The sequence below is a fragment of the Hemiscyllium ocellatum genome, chromosome 2 (assembly GCF_020745735.1).
Source record: "Hemiscyllium ocellatum isolate sHemOce1 chromosome 2, sHemOce1.pat.X.cur, whole genome shotgun sequence".
Classification (NCBI taxonomy): Eukaryota; Metazoa; Chordata; class Chondrichthyes; order Orectolobiformes; family Hemiscylliidae; genus Hemiscyllium; species Hemiscyllium ocellatum.
The window spans coordinates 28103530-28127980 of NC_083402.1; the positions used below are offsets into that span (position 1 = coordinate 28103530).

General features: G+C 39.2%; 1 protein-coding gene across 4 annotated transcripts in view; it reads left to right on the forward strand.

The window, feature by feature from the left end:
- trappc11 (trafficking protein particle complex subunit 11) overlaps positions 1–24451 on the forward strand; it is a 69422-nt gene that overhangs the window by 27035 nt on the left and 17936 nt on the right. For 3 of the 4 annotated variants that reach the window (XM_060843245.1, XM_060843254.1, XM_060843262.1), the window contains exons 8-20: positions 398–494; positions 1298–1431; positions 1645–1792; positions 3907–4000; positions 9112–9191; positions 9307–9385; positions 9502–9556; positions 13577–13722; positions 15812–15873; positions 15955–16087; positions 17998–18128; positions 18712–18867; positions 20229–20416. In XM_060843245.1, the coding sequence (XP_060699228.1) occupies positions 398–494; positions 1298–1431; positions 1645–1792; positions 3907–4000; positions 9112–9191; positions 9307–9385; positions 9502–9556; positions 13577–13722; positions 15812–15873; positions 15955–16087; positions 17998–18128; positions 18712–18867; positions 20229–20416 (1503 nt within the window). The remainder of the gene's footprint in view (positions 1–397; positions 495–1297; positions 1432–1644; positions 1793–3906; positions 4001–9111; positions 9192–9306; positions 9386–9501; positions 9557–13576; positions 13723–15811; positions 15874–15954; positions 16088–17997; positions 18129–18711; positions 18868–20228; positions 20417–24451) is intronic. The other variant, XM_060843272.1, reaches the window with a different exon arrangement.

Sequence of the window (24451 nt, forward strand, 5' to 3'; positions counted from 1 at the left end):
TTAAATTATCTTTAAGTCTTCCTCTTCGTGAGCTGAAACATTTATGTGTCTTGGAATAGGTGGGCAAATGCTGGAAAGAAAGAAATTGGGCCATCCTCTAAACCCATACCTCCACTTACTGAATAAATAAGAATAAAAGTACATGTCTTCATTCATCAGAGTTTGAAATAGAAATAACATTCATCTTGTCTATTGCCAATTTGCATCTTCTCTCCACTCTTTCTAGACAATGAAAAAAAATTCATGTGATTGAATGTTAGTTTATGGATTGTATCAACATTGCTTCAATGTAAAAACTCAGCAATTCTTATCTCTGCTTTCTTAATACATTTTGAGTGTTTCACCGCATCCACACTTTGTTAGAGACCAGTTTATTTGAAGGTATTTTTATTTTCAGAAACTATAGAACAGCTTATAACCTTGTACATGAACTGAGAGCCCATGAAACTAACATGCTTGAAATCAAAACAATGGCTGGATTCACCAACTATAAGGTAATTACACAACTTGTGAGGTGTATTATTTTGCCAGTTGATTATGGAGTTAACCATATTACCATAGTTAAATGTAATAGCATCATTTATATTACAGTAATTTTAAAACCCTGATGGTTGCAGTTTTTTCTTTTGAAAAGCAGACATGTTGAGAGCATTAAAAAGCAAGAAAAACACATTTTTACTGTTTGGATTAACTGCAATCTGATCTTGTAGTTCTTTTAAGCTTTGAGCAATTTGTTTTGATAATGGAAATCAGTGAGATAATTTCCATTGTTTGCTGGTTTATTTTTGGTATTTTATCTTCCATGGAGCAGTTACAAATTCTGTAATGTGTTTAAATACATATTCTATCATGAACTCTACACTCTTTAAGAATGTATTCCATTGGAAATGGTGATTGTGACTAATTGGTTTAATTGAATCCCAAAATGAATAATGAAGCGTTCAGATTATAGTTGCATAGAGGTAAAGTTGGGAACAGTCGTTTTTCAAATACACTCAAAATACTTCTAAAAATAAATCCAGTTGATAAATATGTTCCTACTGTAAGGTCAACAAAAAACAGTGCACTTTTGGCCATACATGGGGGTTTGCAAGCTTTTCTTAAAAAGCCAAAAGGGAACACTAGTGCGCGTTTTCACAGCGTGAGTGAGAATTGATGTATTAATAATCTTCTTTAACAGTACCGGACCAAAAATAAAGATTAGGATCACAGACATTTGCTGTGGGTGCAAATACTTCGGGATATAATTGATAAGGACAAGAAATTTCCATTTTGCTGTTTATTTCTGTACCTTCAGATTTGTCGCTTATGTTTCCAACATAATGCTCCATTAGATGCCATTGCGCAGTTCCGTAAACATGTGGATTTATGCAAAAAGAAGATAGGAAGTGCAGAACTGGCATTTGAACATGCAGCCTGGATGTCTAAACAGTATGATCTTATCAATTACTTAAACTTGTAATTGCTCCCTTGCCTGCATGCATGTTAAATTCATAACATTGTGCCCCTGTCATCACAATCTATTTCTTTTACTGAGGGTTCCTCACTTATCACTCTTTATTTTTCTTATTTGTTAAGCTATGCTACTGAATGTCTCCTATGAATATCTTTGTAATGTTTGCTTTTTTTTCCCCCCTTTGTGAGATTTCAAGCATTTGGGGATTTGTTTGACGAAGCCATTAAGCTTGGCCTCACAGCAATTCAGACCCAGAACCCTGGCTTCTATTACCAACAGGCAGCATACTATGCACAAGAACGTAAACAGCTGGCAAATCAACTCTGCAATCATGATGTATGTAAAGTTTTCAAGAAATATGGCATAATGCTAAGAGTGTAATTTGACACATTGTGAGTCATTTGACTTAAAATTCATGGTGGGTTGGAAAACAAATTTGAGAAATTTTATTATCTTAGTTTTTATTAACAACCTCTTTTGCACAAAGTATATATTATGTGTGAAGGAAGAAAAGTAATTAAATTCAATAAAATATATTAGTGGCTTCAATTAAAGGTTTCTAAGGATTTCATTTTTTTTCTCCAAGCAAATTCTGTTTAGAAACATTGCATGCTGGAGGCAAAAATTGTTTTTTTTTAAAATTGGACACATTTATGATTTTATAAGTACTGTGATCCCCTTCAGAATAGTGTTCTAATGCTTGTCAATTACTTAATACTTAATGTACATTTTGTTTGTGTCCTAAGTAACTTTTAATTTTCTATCGCTGTATGATATCACATTAATTATCTGTGCTCCTGTAAATTTTTTTTGATTATCCCACAAAATTGCAGATAATCATGGACCAATGTGAGTGAGAATATTATTTTCGAATTTTGCTTTATCTTGGCTCTTGCTAACCAGATCAGAGGGCACTGATACAATCAGTCAGATTGACCACAGTCATAAGAGGTGACCAAAAAAAAATACCATAATGCAAACTGTGACCCTCCCCACCATCCTACACTCCTGACTAGTAAGGGAACCATGCACTCACCTTCAGTCTACTTTTAAAGCTTCCAAAGTGCTGATGTGAAAGAGCTAGTGATGTGGCCCCCACTTAAATGAACATACGTACATGCAAAATACACTTAGACTCAACTTATTCCACTTGCTTTGTTAGCATGAATATTATCTACTTAATTTAAAATTAGTTCCACTGAGAGTACTGTTGAGGGTGTCTGACGTATCATTGGGTTAAGTAAGGAAAAGTATGGTTGGTAGTTAAAGGAACCTTTTTGTCCCACTGGGTTTCAAGAGCTTGGACCTGGAAGATTAATAGTTAATTCACCGGTTCTAGTATTAACTAATCTCACTGGGAAGGGCAGGGCTGCCAAAGGGTTTGCTAATTAGAAAGGTTAATTGAGAGAATATCCAGATATTTGTATTTCTCAACAATTCACTTATCCTCTAGCAACCTTCCTCTTGATGAATAATTCTGGCCCAGTATAAATGCACGTGGTTGCATCTTTTTTGTTTTGTTTCTTGACTTCGGTAAAGCAAACCTCAACTCCTTAGCAAGGTCGCATTTCTGTGTGTGTGTGTGAGACTAAGTACACATTAGTAACTTTACACCAACAAAGAACAAAGAAAATTTACAGCCCAGGAGCAGGCCCTTCGGCCCTTCAAGCCTGAGCTGATCCAAATGTACTGTCTTAATCTGTCGGTCAATTTCTAAGCATTTGTAACCCTCTGCTCCCCACCTAATCGTGCATCTGTCCAGAAGCATCTTAAATGAACCTACCATGCCTGACTCTACCACCTCTGCTGGCAACGTGTTTCAGATGCCCACCACACTGTGTGAAGTACTTGCTGCGTGTATCCCCCTTAAATTTTCCACTTCTCACCTTGAAAACATGACCTCTGGTTATTGAATCCTTCACCCTGGGAAAAAGCTTGTCTCTATCCACCCTGTCTATACCCTTCATAATTTTGTAAACCTCAATCTGGTCCCCCCTCAATCTCCTTTTTTTCTAGTGAAAATAAACCTAACCTATTCAACCTCTTTTCGTAGCTAGCATCTTCCATACCAGGCAACATCCTCGTAAACCTTCTCTGCACCCTCTCCAAAGTGTCCACATCCTTTTGGTAATGTGGCGACCAGAACTGTACACAATATTCTAAATGCAGCCAAACTAATGTCTTGTACAATTTTAACATGACTTGCCAGCTCTTATACTCAATATCCTGTCCAATGAAGGCAAGCATATTGGAATGTTTTAACCCACCATGTTTGAGATGCATTTTTGCGTTGAGAGTCTGCGATATTTTGTAGGCTGCTGGCTACAGAACAGAAAGTAATGCATTTAAGGTTGAGTGATCAAATGTATTTGTTTGGCACTTTCACTTTAATGATGCTTGAGCAAATGATTGTTGGATTTATTTTGTTCTGTTATGTTTAATTTTTGTAGTCCTCTACTGCCTATCCCAGCCCTGACCCTTTGGAAACTCCTGCTGGAGTGTTGGATTTTTTTGGGCAAAGACCTTGGAGACAAAACCATCAAAGTAAGGGAAGAAGTACCATTTTAGAAAAGTTGATTTAAATGTTTTGATGTGTTCAAGCAGTAATTAAGAAAGGCCTTTTTCCTCTCATTGCCCTTAGTTACTTTATTTTAACTGTACGTACTGGTCAGAGGTGAAGTGATTGTTGGCTTGTGAGGCTGACCTGACTTGCTGAAGCTAACCTCACCGTTACTTGTTGTAGTATTTGATTATGTGCCACCACTGACCAAGATCTGTGTTATTGTCACTCATTGCTTAAATGTTAGCTGGTTTCAACATTGTGTTCTGTTACCAAATCAAATCTCTTCACCAAATGGGAACTCAAAGTACAAGGCTTTAATTTAATTAATGCTTCTCTGTCACGCTATCAGTAGAGATAGGTATTGTGTTTTTAGGATCTGAAGACCCAGGTACTTAGAGCATGAATGTTTCATTGTTTTGTTAAGTTCAAATAATTTTACTACTCAAACATTGAAGAACAATAACCAAATCCTTAATTCATGTCTCGTATGCCCATTAGAACCTCCCACACGTGCACACTCACGCACACCCACATGTACCAGACATGCATGCGTGCATTCGAGACAAGGTCTGATCTTTATTAAAAATCAAAGTTGATTCCATGGCATGAGTACTGCTTTGAACATTTGGACAAGGGTTGAGATTGCTTGGGCCTTCAGTTGTCGTATCACATCACCTCCCACCTATTCTATGGTTGCAAACTCATTTGATACATTTGCAACATGGGGTCAGAACAAAGTTAAAAATCACAACACCAGGTTATAGTCCAACAGGTTTATTTGGAAGCACTAGCTTTCGGAACGCTGCTGCTTCGTCAGACGGTTGTGGAGGACACAATTGTAAGACACAGAATTTATAGAAAAAGTTTGCAGTATGATGGAACTGAAATTATACATTGAAAAATACCTTCATTGTTTGTTGAGTCTTTCATCTGTTAGAATGACCATGATAGTTTCACTTCTTTCATATGTAAATCACAAAACTTTTTTAAAAAGTTACATTCTCAGGTTAACTGTAACAATTGGTGTCAGGCCAGATAAGGGATTGAAGGTCTTAACCCTTGTGTTCTGTTGTCCGTGCCGTAATGTTAGACTGATTCTAAGCTTAAAAATGATTTTGTAGTTTTTGAGCAATGTACAATGTAACTCTGCAAGTATAAATTCACCCCACATATGTATATGTTCATGTGCGTTTGTGTGTGTGCGCGCATGTGCGTCTGGGGTGGGGCGTTTAGTGCCTGTGAGAGAGTTTATATGTGAGAGTGTAAATGGGTCTAAGTCTGTGAGAGAGTACATGTGAGTGTGTGTGGGTAGGAGTGTCTGTATGTGTATATAGTGCAATGGTGGTCACTTATAGTGTGACATGAACCCAAAGTCCCAGTTGAGGCCCTCCCTGTGGGTACCAAGCTTAGCTATCAGCCTTTGCTTGGCCACGTTTTGCTGCTGCCTGTCCCGAAGTTCGCCTTGGAGGATGGTCACCCGAAGATCCAAGGTCAAATGTCCTGGACCGCTGAAGTGCTCTCCAACTGGAGGGAACACATCTGTCTGTTGATTGTTGTGTGGTGCCCATTCATCCGTTGCCCTAGCCTTTGTTCAGTTTCCCCAATGTACCATGCCTCAGGGCATCCTTGCCTGCAGCATATAAGATATCCAACTCTGCCAACGTTGTCTAAGTACCTGCCACGTGCATGGTGGTGTCCATATCCACACTGACACTTCTTGCAGCACCTACCGTGACAGGGTTATATGGAGTTGTCCTGAAAGCTGGGCACTTAGCTAAGAACAATGATCTGTTTGAGGTTTGACGGTTGTTTTGAAGGTGAGCAGTACAGATGAGGGGAAAGTCTTGGCGAGGTGCTCATCCTCATTGATAATGTGTTACAGGTCACTAGAACATGGCCTAGTTTTTCAGCTCCTGAGAAATACTGAACCATGAAGGGTACCTTGTCAGTTGCTGCATATGTTCTGTCCCCCTGAGGAGTTCATTATGGTTCCTTGCTGTGACACGTTGGAACTGGCGGTCGATGAGTTGAGCATCGTACCCCATTCTTATGAGGGCATCCCTGAGTACTTCAAGGTTCCCGTCACGTTCCTCCTCATCTGAACAGATCCGGTGTACGCGTTCGGCTTGTCCATAGAGGATGGCTGTTTTAATATGTTTTAGGTGGAAGCTGGAGAAGCGTAGCATTGTGAGGTTGTCTGTGGGTTTGCAGTAGAGTGTGGTGCTGAGGTGTCCATCCTTGATGGAGATGCATGTGTCCAAGAATGAGACACATAGTCGAGAATAGTCCATGATGAGTTTGGTGGGATGAAACTTGTTGATATCAACGTGGAGTTTTATCAGTGACTCGTTGCCATGGGTCCAGAGGAAGAAAATGTTGTCAATGTACGTGGTGTATAGTGTTGGTTGAAGGTCCTGCATAGAGAAGAAGTCTTGTTCAAATCTGTGCATGAAGATGTTGGCATATTGGGGTGCAAATTTGGTCCCTATGGCTATTCCATGTGTCTGGATGAAGAACTGATTGTCAAAGGTGAAGATGTGATTGAGAATAAAGCAGATGAGTGGTAGGACGGTGTTCAGAGACTGGCAGTTGTTGGTGTTGAGTACTGAGGCAACCCCCCCATCCCAGAGAGAGAGAGAGAGAGAGAGACACAACTGTCACCTTAATCTTTTTATCCTGTTGCTTATCTCCCAAGCAACTTAGCACATCATATACTGGTAGCCCAAACATCTGAGGAAAGAAACCTATTCTTTCAAGGAATCTTCACTTACATAAAATGTAATCTAAACCCCCTTCACATCCAAAAAGCACTTGAATTCTAACATTGGATGTCTCCACATACGCTGCAACCAGTTCAAAACTTGTGCAATACAGTCACTTGTAACATAGGAATGTGGTGTAGCTCAAGTTAGGGAAGAAATGCAAGTTATTTTTTAAATAACTCTTCCATTTTTTCAGAATTTTACATGGTAGATCAAGGTTCTGTTAAATAAACCTCTTTTCTTTTGTATTCTTAAAGTTTTACACAAGAATGATTTACGGAAACATTTCTTCAACCATGCTTTAATAGTTTTTCAGTAACATTCTGTAAATTACGTTTTTTGCACATATTGAATGTTTGCCACTTGTTTGAGATTTGTTTTTGAGTTTGTTTTGGATTGCTAGTTGACTGTGGTGTGTGGCATTCAGGAATGATTCTATGGAATTATTTAAACAATAGGAAAAATTGCAGGATGAGGCCTATTCATATGTTTTATATATATTCTGGAAAGAAAATTTGCCCAAGTTGTGCTGTGGGCCTTTTTCAGGAGTTGTGGAATTCATAAGAAGTCAGATTACTAGTCAGAAAATTATGAAAATGCTAGATAGGTATGGCAAGCTGTATCAAACAGTAGGAAAATAGGTGTATTTGGAGCAACAAATTGTATGTTTATAATGGGACAAAATTATTCTAATTGACTGCATTGCCTAATCTGAAACTAGTGATACAAAATTCCATGCTTTTTGCAGTTAGCCAGTCTTGCCCACAACAGTGAGTATAAAGTTTGCTTTCTCTTCATAGTCTTGGGTATCAATTCTTAATGAATTTTGTACGGTTGTCGAGTGAATGTCTGACAGCATGTGCAGCGAATCTAGTACGTTTGATTGAATGGTCTGTCAAACCTTATTAATTAGGGGCTTGTCTGAAGGTTTTTGGAGAAGATGCTGATGGTTACAGTTGGCCATAAAACCTTACTTGGCATCAACCTTCAGGAGAGCATTATGAAAGAAGTAATTAGGCAATGATCTTATTATCAGAGATATTTGTACTTAGGCGATGCTTTGTGGAAAACATTCAGTTTGAATTGAGTAATTCTATAGATGGGTCTATATTTCCAGCATTTGTTTTTGTTCAGTTTGAATGGTATGCAATTAACCTGTAGTTTTTACTTGGGAGACTTTTTTTTTGAGGTTTCACTGAAGCTTGATCTATGCATTAGAACATGAAATAAATTGACTAGAATCACGGATTAGGCAACTTGTACCACTGTGGAAAGGAGAAAAGAGATGAGGTAAAAAAAAATTAAATTTTGGAGGTGTGATATTAAGAGTGGCACACTAGGCTAGAATTCTTAATCAGAATTGCTGTCTAACACTCAAAAAGCTAACACCATTCAGGACAAAGCACCCACTTTATTGGCACGATATGCACAATCATCCACTCCCTCCATTAGCGGTGCTCAGTAGCAGCAGTGTGTACTATCAACAAGGTACACTGCAGAAATTCACCAAGATCCTCAGACAGCAACTTCCAAACCCACGACCACTTTCAGCGAGAAGGACAAGGGCAGCAGGTATATGGGAACACCATCACCTTCAAGTTCCCCTCCAAGTCACTCAGGAGTGGCTTGTAATTATATCACCATTTGTTCACTGTCGCTGGGTCAAACACCTGAAATTCCCTCCCTAATGGCATTGTGGGCTGATGGACTGCAGTGGTTCAAGAAGGCAGCTCACCACCACCTTCTCAAGGGCAACTAGGAATGGGCAATAAATGTTTGCCAGCCAGCAACACCCACATCCCATAAATTAATAAGAAAATAAAACTTTTTACACAGAGGGTGGTTTGCGTGTGGAATGCATTTCCTGAGAGAGTGGTAAATGTTGGGCCTAAGTAGAAAGTTTAAAAGACATTTGGATAAGTACATGAATAGGAAGGATTTAAAAGAATGTGAGCCAAGAGCAGGAAGGTGGGACTAGTTTAGTTTGGGATTATGTTAGGTATGGACTGGTTGGATCAAAGTATTTGTTTCCGTGCTGAATGACTCCGATGCTATGACAATGATGGTTAACTTTGTCTTTAGAATTTTTGAAGTTATAACAATGGGAATGAGAAGTTAGCCAGAATTGCTTTTTAAAAAAAATCATTCCATCCCCATGGCAACAGCTGTAGACATTGATTTTGAATAGGTTAAGTGTAACTGATGCCCATCTTTTACTTGTGGTGAAATTTATTCCATTCTGATAGGCCTGACTACACTAATTTCTCCACTTTTTTTTCCTATTGCTGTTGACTGTTCATATTTAATGGATTACAAACTATCTTATTCAGGTATTGAGCCACCAGATGCTGAGAAAGAAAAGGTTGGCATTCTCGCCCTTCAGCTCAAAGAAAGAGATGTTGACCACTCTGTAAGTGTGTTTTCTACTAATGTACCTAACATTGTATGCATTTGGACTTAGACAAAATTTAATTGATTTTGATGAGTAGGATTTATAACTGATTGAAAATGTTATCAATTGTTAGGAACTAATAATTACCCTCCTGAGTAATGCGGTGGCTCAGTTCAAGAAATACAAGTGTCCTCGAATGAAGAGTCATTTGAGTGAGTAATGCATACCAAATAATTTTGGAACCATAACCAGCTTCTGTGTACTGTTTTGAATTCATTTTTTTTCCCTTTCTGAAAAACATTTGTTACACTTTTTTTTATATTGACAGTGGTTCAAATGGGTGAGGAATATTATTATGCTAAGGACTACAGCAAAGCATTGAAGTGAGTATCTTCAGTTATCTATTATGTAAAATTAACTAAAAAAAGACAGATAAGGTCAGATTCCTTAACTGTGGTTGCATCGTTGAAATACTATAAATGTAAATGCATCTTTGTGTTTACAATGATGTAGTACAAAACATATTTTAATACACAGCTAAGATAATTAGAACATGGTCAGATGCAAAAGCTATGATAATTCTGTCCTTTCAATATTGTCCAAACGAGTTCTGATCAGCCCAGTATCAGAAAACTATTTGGATAGGATGTGATTTGTTTATTTCTAGCACCTTTCTGGATTATGATTGAAATATAAAACTTTAAAGATTCTTAGAGTTCATAAGTTCATTTTGTTGGGGGATGCCTTTTCTTTTAACAGTTCTTGGTCTGAAATAAAAATTTAAGAGATTTCTCAGTGTTGGAATCATTTGTACATTAAAATATTTGTAATCCTAAATGAATGATTTGAGTTACATTGACTCCACAAAAATTCACATTATGTTAAACTTGTTATAATATAGAAAACCTCTGCAAAATGCAACTTATTTTTGCCAGCTAATAGTATTAATTTAAGTAACATAGTTTTTATAGTTTTGTGTATTAAATATTGTTTAAAAAAATTCACCTACCTTCATGATACCATTTCCCACTGTCTCTTCCCTCAAATCATTCTTGTGTGATTAATCATTTATTAGCAGCATGTTCCTGTTCGTTAACCCATTCCCCAGAGACTCTGGGAAGATAAAGCACTAATTTGTGTCTGCTTAGTTGATGTAATGTCACCTTTCAGTGATTTAACATTTATCCCAAGTGTTAACCCACAAAAAACAAAGCTCACTATCACAATTCTAAGTATACATACACCCAGGCCTATTAATACTTTGTTATGAATAAACTACTTCAAAAATTCTAAGCTGTGTCAAAATAAGGTGCATTCACTACAAAAGCCTAACTTGCATTAGCCTCAGCCATAGAGCAATAAAATCCTGAACCTTCTATTTGATGTGGACCAAATGGCATTTACCTTACAGAAACTGCTTTCACAGCTAACGATGCTCATCAAAATATAATGTAATTCTCACTTCTGTGATAAAATTAATACAACTAATTCTTGAAAATAACTCTTTTATAATTGGTTGACTTTCTTTTCGAGGTTTGGGAGTCTTTCGAACTCTTTTCCTGAAAAGGTAGTGGAAGCTGAATCCTTGATTTGTAACAAGAATTTATGTACTACTGTCTTAACATTTCATCCCCTTGAACATTTTTATCGGGGTAAGTGAGAGTGCAGATTTGAGGCTACAGTCAGATCTGCTGTTATTGAATGGCAGAGCAGGCTTGTGGAGTTGAGTGGGCAAAGGTGAGGACTGCAGATGCTGGAAACCAGAGTCTAGATTAGAGTGGTGCTGGAAAAGCACAGCAGATCAGGCAGCATCCGAGGAGCAGGGAAATCGGTGTTTCAGGGAAAAGCCCTTCATCAGGAATGGAGTTGAGTGGCCTACTTCTCCTAATTTGTATGGTTGAACATGATTCCCAGGTCACTATGTCCTTGTACACACTTAAATTTGCATAATTCTGTTGATATTGCCCCTCCTACATTCTTCTACCAAAATGCATTACTTCAAACTTCTGCAAATTCCACCTGCGACTTATCTCTCAATTATCTATCAGACTCACTGTTTGTCACACCTCCCTGTTTATATTATCATCATTGGCAGTTTTGAAACTTTACTTTCTTCCGATAGACGTCATTTTTTTTGTATCAAATAAAAGATGTGGTCCTAGCACAACTCATGGGGACACTATTTTCTAGCATCCTCTATTTTGGTAAAGAACCATTTACCACAACTTGGCAACATCTCCGAACAAGAGTTGTACTGGATTTAGTGTTAACTGTTAGTGTCTCTCTCCACGGATGCTGCCAGACCTGCTGATTTCCACCCCACCCTCATAATTTTCTGACTTTTTTCAGCTTTCCAACATCTACATTATTTTATTTTTATTTATCACAACCTAGAGCCAATTTTTCATATGCAAGGCTGTACTGCAGTTTTATTATTCCGGCCTTTTACGTGGTATTTTGTCCACATGATTTTAAGAAGGTAATTGACAACATCCTTTGCATTTCTTTCATCAAACTTATTTATTACTGCGTAAAAAGAATCACTGAAGTCAGGCAGATTTGCCTTTTGTGAATCCATGCTGGCTCTCATTAATTAACACTCACCTCTTCTCGTGCTTTTTCACTTTTTTTTTCCTCCCAATATGCCATCCTTTCCGTGCGCAAGTTTGAACAAAACTTCTTTGCTGCACAGGACCTCCAACCAGCACTATACACCAGATACATTGATGCCATTTTTCTTCCTCTGGACCCATGACGAGGAGACGCTGAAACAGTGACATCAATGAGTTTCGTCCCACCATCAGATTTACCATGGACTACTCTTTAGTATCTGTTTCATTCTTTGACACGTGCATCTCCATCAAGGATGGGCACATCAGTACTTCACTCTACCGCAAACCCACAGATAACCTCACGATGCTACACTTCTCCAGCTTCCAGCCTAAACGTATTAACACAGCCATCCCCTACCGACAAGCCCCCGGCGTACACCGGATCTGTTCAGATGGGGAGGAATGTGATGCCCTCATTAGAACAGGCACCTATTGTACTCTATGCTACTTTCTCCCCACCCCCATCCTCCTCTAGCTTATCTCTCCACGCATCAGGCTCTCTGCCTTTATTCCTGATGAAGGGCTTTTGCCCGAAACGTCGATTTCACTCCTCCTTGGATGCTGTCTGAACTGCTGTGCTCTTCCAGCACCACTAATCCAGAATCTGGTTTCCAGCATCTGCAGTCATTGTTTTTACCTCATTAGAACAGGGTATGATTGCCAGTTCTGACATGCCACACTGAGAAACAGTGTGCCCCACACGCAGGTTTATGGGGTAAATTTGTATTGGCAGAATTATAATTGCAGATACATTCTATTTTCCTCAAAAATGCATAATCTGCAGACATTCAATACATGTTTTGTAAATTCTACTTTGGAAATAGAGCTAGTCTGACTCAAGATTGGGATGCAGACAGACTCTTATCTCACAACTCTAATGCATTGTCTGAGCTGAGATGTCACCTTTTGTTATCTTAAGACGGTGACTTAAAAGAAGTTCTGGGATTTATGTATTAATGAACTGAAAACTGCAACCCATTGTAAAAGATGAAAGACTTAACAATCCAGGTTATATTGAATATATCATTTCAGTTGCATAACACTGTAATCTTTTGCTATAAATTCTGTGTCTTGTGATCTTACGCTTCACAACTACCTGATAAAGAAGCAGCGCTCTAAAAGCTAGTACTTCCAAATAAACCTATTGGACTATAACCTGATGATATGTGATTTTTAATTTTGTTCACCCCAGTCCAACACTGGCTCCTCCACATCCCTGCATCTTTCACTTCTTCCATCCACCTCACCCTCAATTTTGTTCCTAACAACCTCCCTGCCACAGATGTTAAACCGATTGGACTGGATTGAGATTACTAGGAATGTCCTTTTCTCTTGAATAATATTTGCCAAACTCCAGTCCTTTGGCATGTGCACTCTATCTTTTGAGGATTGAAAGGTTATCACAATGCCTTTTGTTATATTTGTTCCAGCTCCTTTTAGCCTAGAATGCAAATCTTACAGGCCTAATGACTCAACTTCTCAAAGTAAAACCAGTATCTCTACAAATCTTGTCTATTTCACACCCTGATTTTTTGTTTAGCATGCTGTTCCTTACAAAATATTCAATAAATTTCCTAGTCTTGCTCTCTGTTTCTAGGGGTATGTTGCTTTCTTGTTCCTAATAGGACACGTCCCATCTCTTACAACCTTTTCTATTTGTGTGTAGAATTTTTTTGGTTTCCCTTTTGTTAACTGCCATTCTATTCTCTCCTTTCTTTGCTGGTCATAATTTCCATTTCTATGCCAACTAATTATTGAATATTTTTTTTCTCCACGCCCCCATCTCTGCAGGTTACTGGATTATGTGATGTGTGATTACCGCAGTGAGCGCTGGTGGAAGCTGCTTACCTTTATTCTGACCACTGCACTCAAGTGTGCTTACCTGATGGGTCAAATTAAAGATTATATCACCTACTCCCTGGAGCTACTTGGGAGGTGTATCCTTGCTATTTGGAAAGGAATTCATTTCACCCCTAAAACTATTGTTGCTTCATTGTCTGGATAGTCCTATTTTGGTGGGGTTTAATTGAAATATGATATATTACATGGTGTCAAATTTTGATGTCAAACCTTCTGCATTTCTGAAGCGTAGTTCAGAAGCGCCCAACTGGCAAAGTTTTCCATTCTAATGCTAATCCTGACTCACATTGTTCAAATTCACTCTTTCTGGAGGCTAGCTTTTGTTTGTTATCTGTACCAGAAATGACTTGCTGTGTCCAGACAGAGTATGGGAAGAATGTTGTTGCTGGCTGTATATGTTAAACACTTTGTTTTCTGTTCTTTGTTTTCTTTATGTGCTGAATTGAATGCTAAACATCTATTTATTCAAGTAATCATATCATGTATTCATACTTTTTTTTTTGCACTTTCTTCACAATGTTCAGTTCTCTCATGAACATAAATAGGAGCTGATCTTGGCTATTAGGCATGACTGTAACCCATTCTGCCATCATGGCTGATCTGAAAATTACCTCACCTTCTCCTTGTTGTATCATTAGCTTTGTTCTTAACTCCCTTGTAGATGAGAAATTTGTCTAATTCACCCTTGAATATGTTCAGTAACTTCACCTATGCTGCTGTGTTGGGTAAATAAATCCTGTCCTTGCTCTGAGAGAAGGAATTCCTCTTTGTGCCCACCTTGAGACTTTTTATCCTGACACTCTGCCCTCTACTTCCAGGTAGACCCTGAATTGCTCACTCTTGCAAGGATCCAGTTCCACAGGTACTGTACTCTTTGTTATGTAACATGAGCGAACCCAGGCAGGCTTTTTATTATTAAAACCATTGTACAAATCCCACTGCTACTGAGGATGACTCTTAACTACCCTTTGAAAGGCCCCAGCAAGCTACATGTATGTATCATTCCACTAACACAATGAGAGTAACTACACCATAAGACTCAGGAGCAAAATTAGGCCATTCAGCCCAAGTCTTCACCACTAGTGAACCGTGGTTGATCTGATAATCCTCAACTCCTCTTTCCTGCCTTTTTCCCATAACCCTTAATTCCTGTCTGATTAAAAATCTGCCTGCCTCAATATACTTAATGACTTTGCCCTCAATAGACTTATGTGGAAAAGAATTCCACAGATTCTGTACCCTCCAAAGAAATTCCTCCTCAAATCTGTCATCAATGGGTGACACTTTATTCTGAAATGATGCCATCTGGTCCCTAGACTGTCAAGACCCTTAAGAATCTTATTGACAAATATAAGGTTACCTCTCATTCTTCTAAACTTCAGTAAGTCCAGGGCTGCCATTTTTTTAAAGGTGTTGGTGCCCCACCATCATCTGAAGGGCAATTTGTGTTGGACAACAACTATTGACTTTGCCGGTGACCCATCATCCTATGTGAATCTTTAAAAATTTAGTCTTTTTGCAGACTTGCAGACATTCCAGCAGAGGTCACCAGATAGCAACTGGAAATGCAGTCTTGGGCAATATTGATCAGGTGAAAGGGTGTCCATCATCACCACCACCACTACTATCCACGAAGAGCTAGATGGAAAAGAAGCCTATAGAGGCTGCCTTCCCCTTGTCCATTAAACAGGTTTAACTTATTTGCCTGGAGGTGAAACTTCTTACCTTCGCTTGTGAGTCCCACCTCAGGGCTACCAGATTGCAGAAGCAGCAGTCATTACTGACACTACAAGCAAACCCATGTGTTAATTCCAGAGGAAGGATGCAGTTGAACACTCTGGGATATTGCAGCAGGTTTGGGAAGTGAGGTTGGATGGAAGTAGCCCCTAGAGTAGCCATTAAATAGCCACAGTGACTTTTAGAGCCTCCCCAGCCTGTAAACATGCTAACAGATGTTTGATAAATTCTGACCTTGTTTTTTTCCTGATTTTATTCAGAATGCAAGAGCGGTGTTTGATGTCAATGATGGCACCTCAAATATTACCCGAACTAATTTCAGCTCTTTTACCCATATCTTGGAATTACTGTTCTTTCCTTGTTTCAATAATTGTCAGTTTTAGATAATGGTAATACTGTTTTGAGATTGTTCCTTGACTGAAATGACAGCTTCTACACTGAATGATGAACAAAAATCTCGCATCGAAAAGAACTTGATAAAAGTATTGATGGTCAGTATTTGTAGTATCAGTTTTTAAAATATTTAAAAGGAAAAAGAAAAATTACAGTGCCCTTTTTCTTTATACACATAGAATGAGAGCCCTGCTCCAGAACCTGATTGTGACTCCAAGGCCATTAAAACTGCTCAAAAGGTGTGGGCAGATCGTATTTCTTTAGCTGGAAGTAATGTGTTTACAATTGAGATGCAAGATTATGTGCCGTTTGGTAAGTTTAATTTTTCTAATAAAATAGTTCATCTATACATACTTTTTTGTTATTTGCCTTTTGAAGATGGAAGTGTCCTTTTGCAGAACTTCCGTTGTTTGCATCATTGGCCCCTCTCCCTTACTATCACTTCCTCTGTAATAGGCTCATACAGTCTGCAGTATTTTACTGCTGTTTCTCCAGACTAGACATTATTTCTGTTAACTTGACTTTAATATCTGTAGCTCTTCTCACTCTTCTAAAGCAGGGAATAAAGATAACAAGGTGTCCATAAAAACCTCCCTTTTTATGATGCATTTACTTTAAAGCCACAGGAATGGGAAATAAGAGATGTTGTGAACAAATAAATTGCTTCTGTCTTCCTCTAGTGGATCCAAAACATGTTCCAGTAATTGCTATAAATTAGGAGATGGAAGAGGGGGAGGATCTTGGTGAAATTACAGATTTCAGCAAAGGGAATTAAGAGCTGTGAACTCTCGATCCAGCTGGACTTCATCCTAGTGCCTGATGAAGTGATAGATATATTGATGTTAAATCTTCAAAATTTCAAGAAACATTCCCTCAGAATGGAAAGCAGTGTATACAACCTGAGGGAGGCAGGAATCCAAAAACTGTAGGCCTTTTAGCTTGAGGCCTGTCGTGGGGAAGATGTTGAAGTCGATAATTAGAAGCTATAGCTGCATACTTTTCTAAGTTCAAAGTAATTGCTCAAGGTCCGCATGGTTTTGTGAAGGGGAAGTCACGTTTAATTAATTTATTAAATCTCTTTTGAAGAGTAACGTTTGCTGTGGATAAAGGGACCCAGTAGAAGTTTTCTATTTAAATTTTCAGTATCAGAGTGTAGTGCTGGAAAAGCACAGCAGGTCAGGCAGCATCCAAGGAACAGGAGAATCGACATTTCGGGTGTAAGCCCTTCATCAGGAATGCATATAGCTATAAGTACATGAAATATAATGTGGGAAAATGTGAAATTCTTCACTTTGGCAGGAAAAATTTTTTAAAAAGTAGAGAACTTCTGAAGCAGAGACTGAGAGCAAACGTTCAAGATCCAAAGGGTTCTAGTATGAGTCACAAAAGATTCATAGCAGACAAAGCACATAATCCAGATACTGTTTTTTTTAAATTAAAAAAATTGAACACAACTGAAGTGTAACAGCCTTACATTTTATATGGGGCTTTGATACCACATCTTCGATACTATGTGCAGTTATGGTCTCCGTAGTTAAGGAAGGACCAAAATGTATTGGCAGTGTTTCAAAAGAGATTTATTACATTGATACTTGGACAGAATGGATTGTCTTAGAGGATAGGATTCAACAAACTGGGATTATTTCAGATGAAGTTTAGAGAGTTAGGAATGACTTGTTTGAAGTGGTATAAGATTTAGGGGTCACCCTGTTAGAACAGACATGCAAATGTTTTTCTCAATCTGAGGTTTGTACAACTCTGCTTCAGACTGCAGAGAAGACAATGTAATTGAATTTTTTTAAAGACAAAAATACATAAGTTTTTGTTGGGCAGGGGAATTGACTGAGAGACTGAGGTATTCTGGTGCCATGAAGCTTTCCACTTTCATTGAAATTGGATGTTTTTGCATAAGTGCTTACCTCCTTTAGCAAACTATTTTCAGATTTGTGGCAGGAACTCCTTGAAATTAATGATGTGTGTCTTTGCACATCTGAAAGATGTGCTTAATTCAAAAACCATTTTAATGCAGTAAGATTATATTATCTAAGTTTTTTTTTTAAACTTTTTGATGGAGTGAAGAGTTCTCATTGTACAGTTTTTGGTTATAATTTAACATGTCCATCTCATTGCCAAGCATGAAACATTCTTTAAATTTATTGTTTCTCACTGAGCAGTCAGTGTTTGATTCTTGTTTTCTTATATGAGCTTTTTCTTCTTCGAAGTTGAATGTAAAGCTCGCTTCCTGGCTCCAAGTTTCCATGTTGATGACCCTGTGCAAATCCATGTATACCTTCGAGCTCATTGCCCTCATCCGTTCAGATTTTCAAAGCTCTGTGTCTGTTTTAACAACCAGGTGAGATAACATTTTGATCCTTTTTTTGTGATTAGACTTAGTTGTCTGTAACAGCACGTTTTTAACCCATCTGTTTGCTTGGCTCAGTAGTAGGGCTCTTGCTTCCTTTTCAGAAGATTAAGTTCACACTTTGTACTATGATTCAGTGGTTAAATGTGTAATGACATAAAAATATACAATTTGCACTCATTTGGTGCTAAAGCCACCAAATAGGTGGGTAGGATGGTCCTACCTGAGTGTTCCATTGATAAGATGTGTTGTTTCACTTTGAATTTCTAAATACCCTTGCATGAACTCTTGGACGGTTTGGTTTGGAGAGATAGTCATGTTATGCATTTCTCTTATTTGCCTAGATTTCTCTTAAACACACTATGCTTCACCTCAATTACTCCTTTGGGCAGCAAGCTTCATATTCTAATCGTGCTCTGGCATATATTTCTTGGTGTTCCTGTTAGGGAGACTTTGATTTGATTTTCTGTATTGTACCACTAACCAAAGTGATCCTGAGCAGTTGTGCTCCGATTCCAGAGTGGACCCAGTTGCAAATGTAATATATTTTAATGCAAATGTCTTTCTTCTTAAGGAGTATAACCAACACTGTGTAATAGAAGACACCTATCAAACATCTGACATCTTAGAAGCTTCATCTCCGGGAACTATGTGCTTAGTCCCTGGTAAAACTAGGCAGTATGTGTTCAAATTTGTTGCTAGGACTGAAGATGTTGGAAAGAAAGTGGAGGTAAGTTTTTGCTTGTTGGTTTGAAATATCTCTGTTCTTGAACGCAAATAATGTGAGTAAGAAACATTGTACATGGATAACAGTGTAATCAATTTTGCTACATCTGTACTGAAACTTCATCTTTGCATGTAGAGTCAAAGCATCGTGGAAATGAACAGCATGGAAACAGACCCTTCGGTCCAACTCATCATGCCAACCAGATCTCCTAAATAAATCTAGTTCCATTTGCCAGCACTCATATCCTTCTAAACCCTACTAAATTTATTCATACACCCGTTCAGATGCCTTTTAAATGTTGTAATTGTACTAGCCTCCATCACTTCCTCTGGCAGCTCATTCGATACATGCACCACCCTCTGATCTTCCAACTCTGGCAACATGCTTGTAAGTCTTTTTCTGAATCCTTTCAAGTTTCACAACATCCTTCTTACAGCAGGAGACCAGAACAATATTCTCCAAGTTGCCTAACCAATGTTGTGTATGGCTGCAACATAACCTCCCAACTCCTATACTCGATGCTTTGACCAATAACGGAAAGTATACCAAATATCGCCTTCAATATCCTGTCTACCTGCGAGTTCACTTTCAAGAAAGTATGAACCTGCACTCCAAGGTCTCTTTGTTCAGCAACACTCCACAGGACCTTATTAAGTGTATACATCCTCTTCTGATTTGCCTTTCCAAAATGTAGTACCTCACATTTATCTAAATTAACTCCATCTGTCACTCCTCGACCCATTGGCCCATCTGATCAAGATCCCGTTGTACTTTGAGGTAACCTTGGCTGTCCACTACACCTCCAATTTTGGTGTCATCTGTAAACTTACTAACTATATCTCCTATGTTCACATCCAAATCACTTATATAAATGGCAAAAAAACAGTGGACCCCAGCACCGATCCTGGTGGCACTCCATTGGTCACAGGCCTCCAGTCTGAAAAGTGATCTTCTACGACCACACTCTGTCTTCCATCTTTGAGCCAGTTCTGTGCCCAAATGGCTAGTTGTCCCTGTATTCCATGTGATCTAACCTTGCTAACAAATCTATCATGAGGAGCCTTGTTGAATGCCTAACTGAAGTCCATATAGGTCATGCCCATTGCTCTTCCCTCATCAGTCCTCTTCGTTACTTCAAAAAACTCAGTTAAGTTAATGAGACATGACTTCCCATGTATAATCACATTAGGCTATAAACCATGTGTACTTAAATGATAATTGGTATCAGTTTTATCCCTGGACATGGTAACATTAGTTTTGTCCCTTTTTGTTTTCCTGAAAATATTATGTTTTTTTCCATCAATGTTTGCTGAGTAAATTCTGATCCTAAAATTAGATGCTAGTTCTATTGTCTATGATATCAGATTACTTCTGTAGACCTGGTTCTCGGCAGTGATACTGGCAGATGTGTGATACTTAACTGGAGAGGTGGAGGAGGAGATGCGGCATCATGTCAGGAGGCCCTGCAGGCCACTCGATCCTTTAAACGGAGACCAAAGTTGCCGGGCAATGAAGTATGTTGGGACAGCGTTACAATACAGGCAAGCACCATGTGAGTATAAGAAAGGATTAGTTTGATACAATAACTCACGAAAATCTATTATTCAGCTTTCATACCATTCACAATTGCCATACTGTAGCTGAGGCAAAGAACAGTCCTGTTTGTCTGCAGTTGTGTAGCCGGATTTGGCATTAAGAAGTTGTTCAAAGTTTAATGACAGAATCAGAAAAGAATCTTAGCCTGTGTATGCAATTTATTTTTAGTTTTGCTTTTGCAAGATCAGTGAGATCGCACAGTCCTTACCCTAAATAGATTTAAAATGAAAAAATTGTAGAATACATGCTTGTACAATCCTGTAGTTTAAAAGTTATTTCCTCCTTCATGGAACTATATTGGTGTTTTTACATGTTTTACATAGACATAGAATCCCTACGGTGTAGAAGCAAACCATTCGGCCCATCGAGTCCAGACTGAACCTCCGAACAGCATTCCACCCAGACACAACTCCTCGCCACCACCACCTCCCCACCCCCAAAAAAACCTATCCCTGTAATCTTATTTCCCATTGCTCATTCACCTAGTCCACACGTCGCTGGACTCTCTGGGCAACTTAGCATGGCCAATCCACCTAGCCTGCACATCTTTGGACTTACACAAAAATGTAGTACGATGTCTGGAGAAGAAGTGTGGCACTGGGGAAAGCACAGCAGGTCAGGCAGCATCTGAGGAGCAAGACGGTCAATGTTTCAGGCATAACCCTTCAGGACTGGAAGGAGTCTGAAAAATGAATTGGAGGAATGGTGTTCGGATAGTGGAAAGGTAGGTGGAATGGTGATAGATAGGGGGAAGGAAGATTGACAGGTGGTTTGTTCAGGTCAAGAGGGCACTGCTGAGTTAGTGGGTTGGCTCTGGGACGGGATGTGGAGGGGAGATTTGGAAACAGATGATTTCAGTGTTGACAGTGTTGTTGTAGGCTCCGGAGGCAGTGGGTGTGAGGTGTTCCTCCTCCAATTTGCAGGTGGCCTTGTTTGAAGGAGGCCCAGAATGGCCATGTTATTGGTGGGGTGGGAGGGCAAGTTGAAATGGTTGGTCATCGGAAGGTGGGGTTGGTTGATGCATACAGATAAGAGATGTTCCCTGAACTATTCTGCGAGTTTGTGCTGCTTCTCTGCGTTGTAGAAGTGACCACATTGAGAACACAGATGGAGTAACTGAGGTTTGAGGATATGCAAGTAAATCTTTGCCAGATTTGTAATGGTCCTTTGCGACCTGGGACAGAGGTGAAGGGGAGGTTTGGGCATAGCTTTTGCACCTCTTATGGTGGCAAGGAAAGATGCCAGGTGTGGAGAGGGAGTTGATGGGAAGTGTGGACCTAATATGGTCCCTTCATGAACGAAATGCAAATGGGAGGGGGGGGAAGGAAATCTATTTTTGGTGATGGGTCTGACTGTAGGTGGCAAAATGGCAGAGGATAAGGCACTGGATTTGGAGATTAGTGGGGTGGAATGTGAGGACCAGGGGGATTCTACCCTTGTTGTGGTGGGGTTTCAAGGGCAGACCTGCAGGAAATGGAGAAGATGGAATTGAGGACATTGTTGATAATAGACTGGGGAAATTGTGGTCCTGGAAATAGGAGCAGATATGGCAGAGGCAGAGGACTTGGGAGTAAGGGATCATGTTTTTACAAAAGGGGGAGTGGGAGGAGGTGTAGTCAAGGTCCTATAGGAGTCGGTAGGTTTGAAGTAGTTTGTCAGGGTTAAGTCTGTCATTGGAGATGGGAAGGCCCAGGTAAGGGAGGGGGAGGTGTTTGAGATGGTCCAGGTGAACTTGAGGTCAGAGTGGAAGGTATTGAAGTGGATGAGCTGTTTACCCTCCTCGTGGGTACGGTCATCGATGTATCAGAGGAAAAGGCTGGGGAATGGTGCAATTATAGCTGTTGAAGAGGGACTGTTCCACATATCCTATGAAAAGGCAGGCATTGCTGGGACCCATATGGCTACCTATAGCCGCCCTTCTGGTTTGTAGGAGGTGGGAGGATTGAAAGAAATTGTTTAGGGTGAGGACCAGTTCCATCAATCGAATGTGTGTCAGTGGAGGGGGACTGGGTGGGTTGGTGGGAGAGGAAGAAACTGAGGACAGATTTGAGATCAGTGGTGATGAGTTCAGTAGGGTAGGAGCAGGCAGAGACAATCTGTTGACTGGGCTGGTCAGTTTGTGGATTTTAGGTGAGCGTGCGGGGATGGGAGATCACGGAGGTGAGGAGATTGTGGATGGTTTTTGAGATGACGGTTTGGTGATGAGAAGTGAAGTCATGGTAAAGGGGCAGGTGGTGTCAGTGAGTTGGCATCTGGCCATGGCGATGTAGAGGTTGGTGTGCCATACTACCACCATGCTTTCTTGTCAGGCAGTTGAAAGGGAGGGAATTGAGTGCTGTGCTTTGTCCAGCTCCACACTTTATTAACACTGACTACTCCAGCCTCTGGAGTCCTCACTATCTCCTTTCTGGAGAAGAATCTTATTTTAGCAAATGTTTCTTTATTAGCAGAAAACAGAGAAATGAGCAGTTGATCATCTAGCATTATCAATGCAGAAAGGTTGCTGGAATGATTTAGTGATGTACCTTTAATTTGTGACAGAAGGAGGATACTCGGATCATTGAAGCAATGCTGGCTCTCTGAGCAACGGAGACAAACCCTCTCACCTGTTCTATTTTTATAGCCCCACGATTTTATTTCAATCAGTTGTCAATTCCATTTCCTTTCAATATCTCCACATCTACCACCTGTGTAGGCAACAAGTTCACAGTCAGTACTGCTTGCTTTAAAAATCTCTTGTTCATTCTTCCACCTCAGCCCTGTATCTCTCTTTCAAAATCTGACATCTATAACTGGCTTACCTCAATGTATTCTAATCTTCTAGACTTGTTTTAATTCTTCCTCTCATTCTTCTTTGTTCCAAAGAGAACAGCTCCAGCTTCACCAGCTTTGTAACCAAACTTTTTCATCCCTGAAATATCTGGTATATCCCCCTCTCCATCTTGTCGAGCACACGTGAGTTCTTACCCAAAAATTTTGTCTAGGAACTGTAGTGTACCCAAAATGGTGGATGAACTGAAATGATTTTCAAGCTCTTTATTAAAAAGCCGATTAAAAGTTTTGAATAAAGTTCATAAACCAGATAGGGAAGACCTGAGACCTGTGTCAAGTCAGTGATCTTTTCAAGCAATGCTTTTCTTTCTCTCTATCTATCTCCCCTTTTCAGTTCAAAGACTCTGAACTTTACAGACCTGATTTAATGCTTGAACACAAAACTAGAGGCAGCTTTTTTATTGTTGTAGACTTTTTGTCTCAGTCTTTGCAAATTTTTAAAATTTAAGGTGATACTGACCCCTTATTCCCCTTATAATCTGGTGCAAGTTTGTAATCCCGTAGAGCAACTCATTTAAACCTCATGCAGCAGAACAAAAACATTAATCTTTCAAGGTTATTATGCATACTGAACAAAGTTTTCTGTTATCAATTAACAATAACAGTCCAGCTTTTTTCCAGTTTAAATATCATGTCTTGAGCAAATTTAACAACAAACAACTTCCTGGTCATTGTCCCCTCAGGATTGTTGATTCCACATATACGCATCTGTGAAAATCTGGACAAGAGGGAAAGGAAAAAGACCCTAAGCTTTAACTCTAGGTTAATGAATCAAATGCTACAAAATTAAGTCAGGAAAACATTATCATGTTGGCAATTTTTTTTCTGCAATTTGCTTGTTTATTAGAATGTAGGTAAAGTTATTCTGTGGAGCTTTAGAAATCTTTGTTTTCCTGGTTTAACTTTCCACTGATCATAGAGAAAACAGTTTTCAAAGTGAATTTAGTTTGTGTGGTGACCAGCTGTTTCTGAAGCTTGACATAGATAATTTTGTTTCCAGTTCAACAATGTAGGGGTGAGCTTTCACCATTTAGCTCATTTTGTGTTTCTCTAATTCTGCATCTACAGACATTTCCTTTTGTGCATTTTGTAGTTGATTTGATCATTTGTGTTCTGTGTGGCACTACTGCTTTGGGATAAGTGATTTCAGCTGAAAATG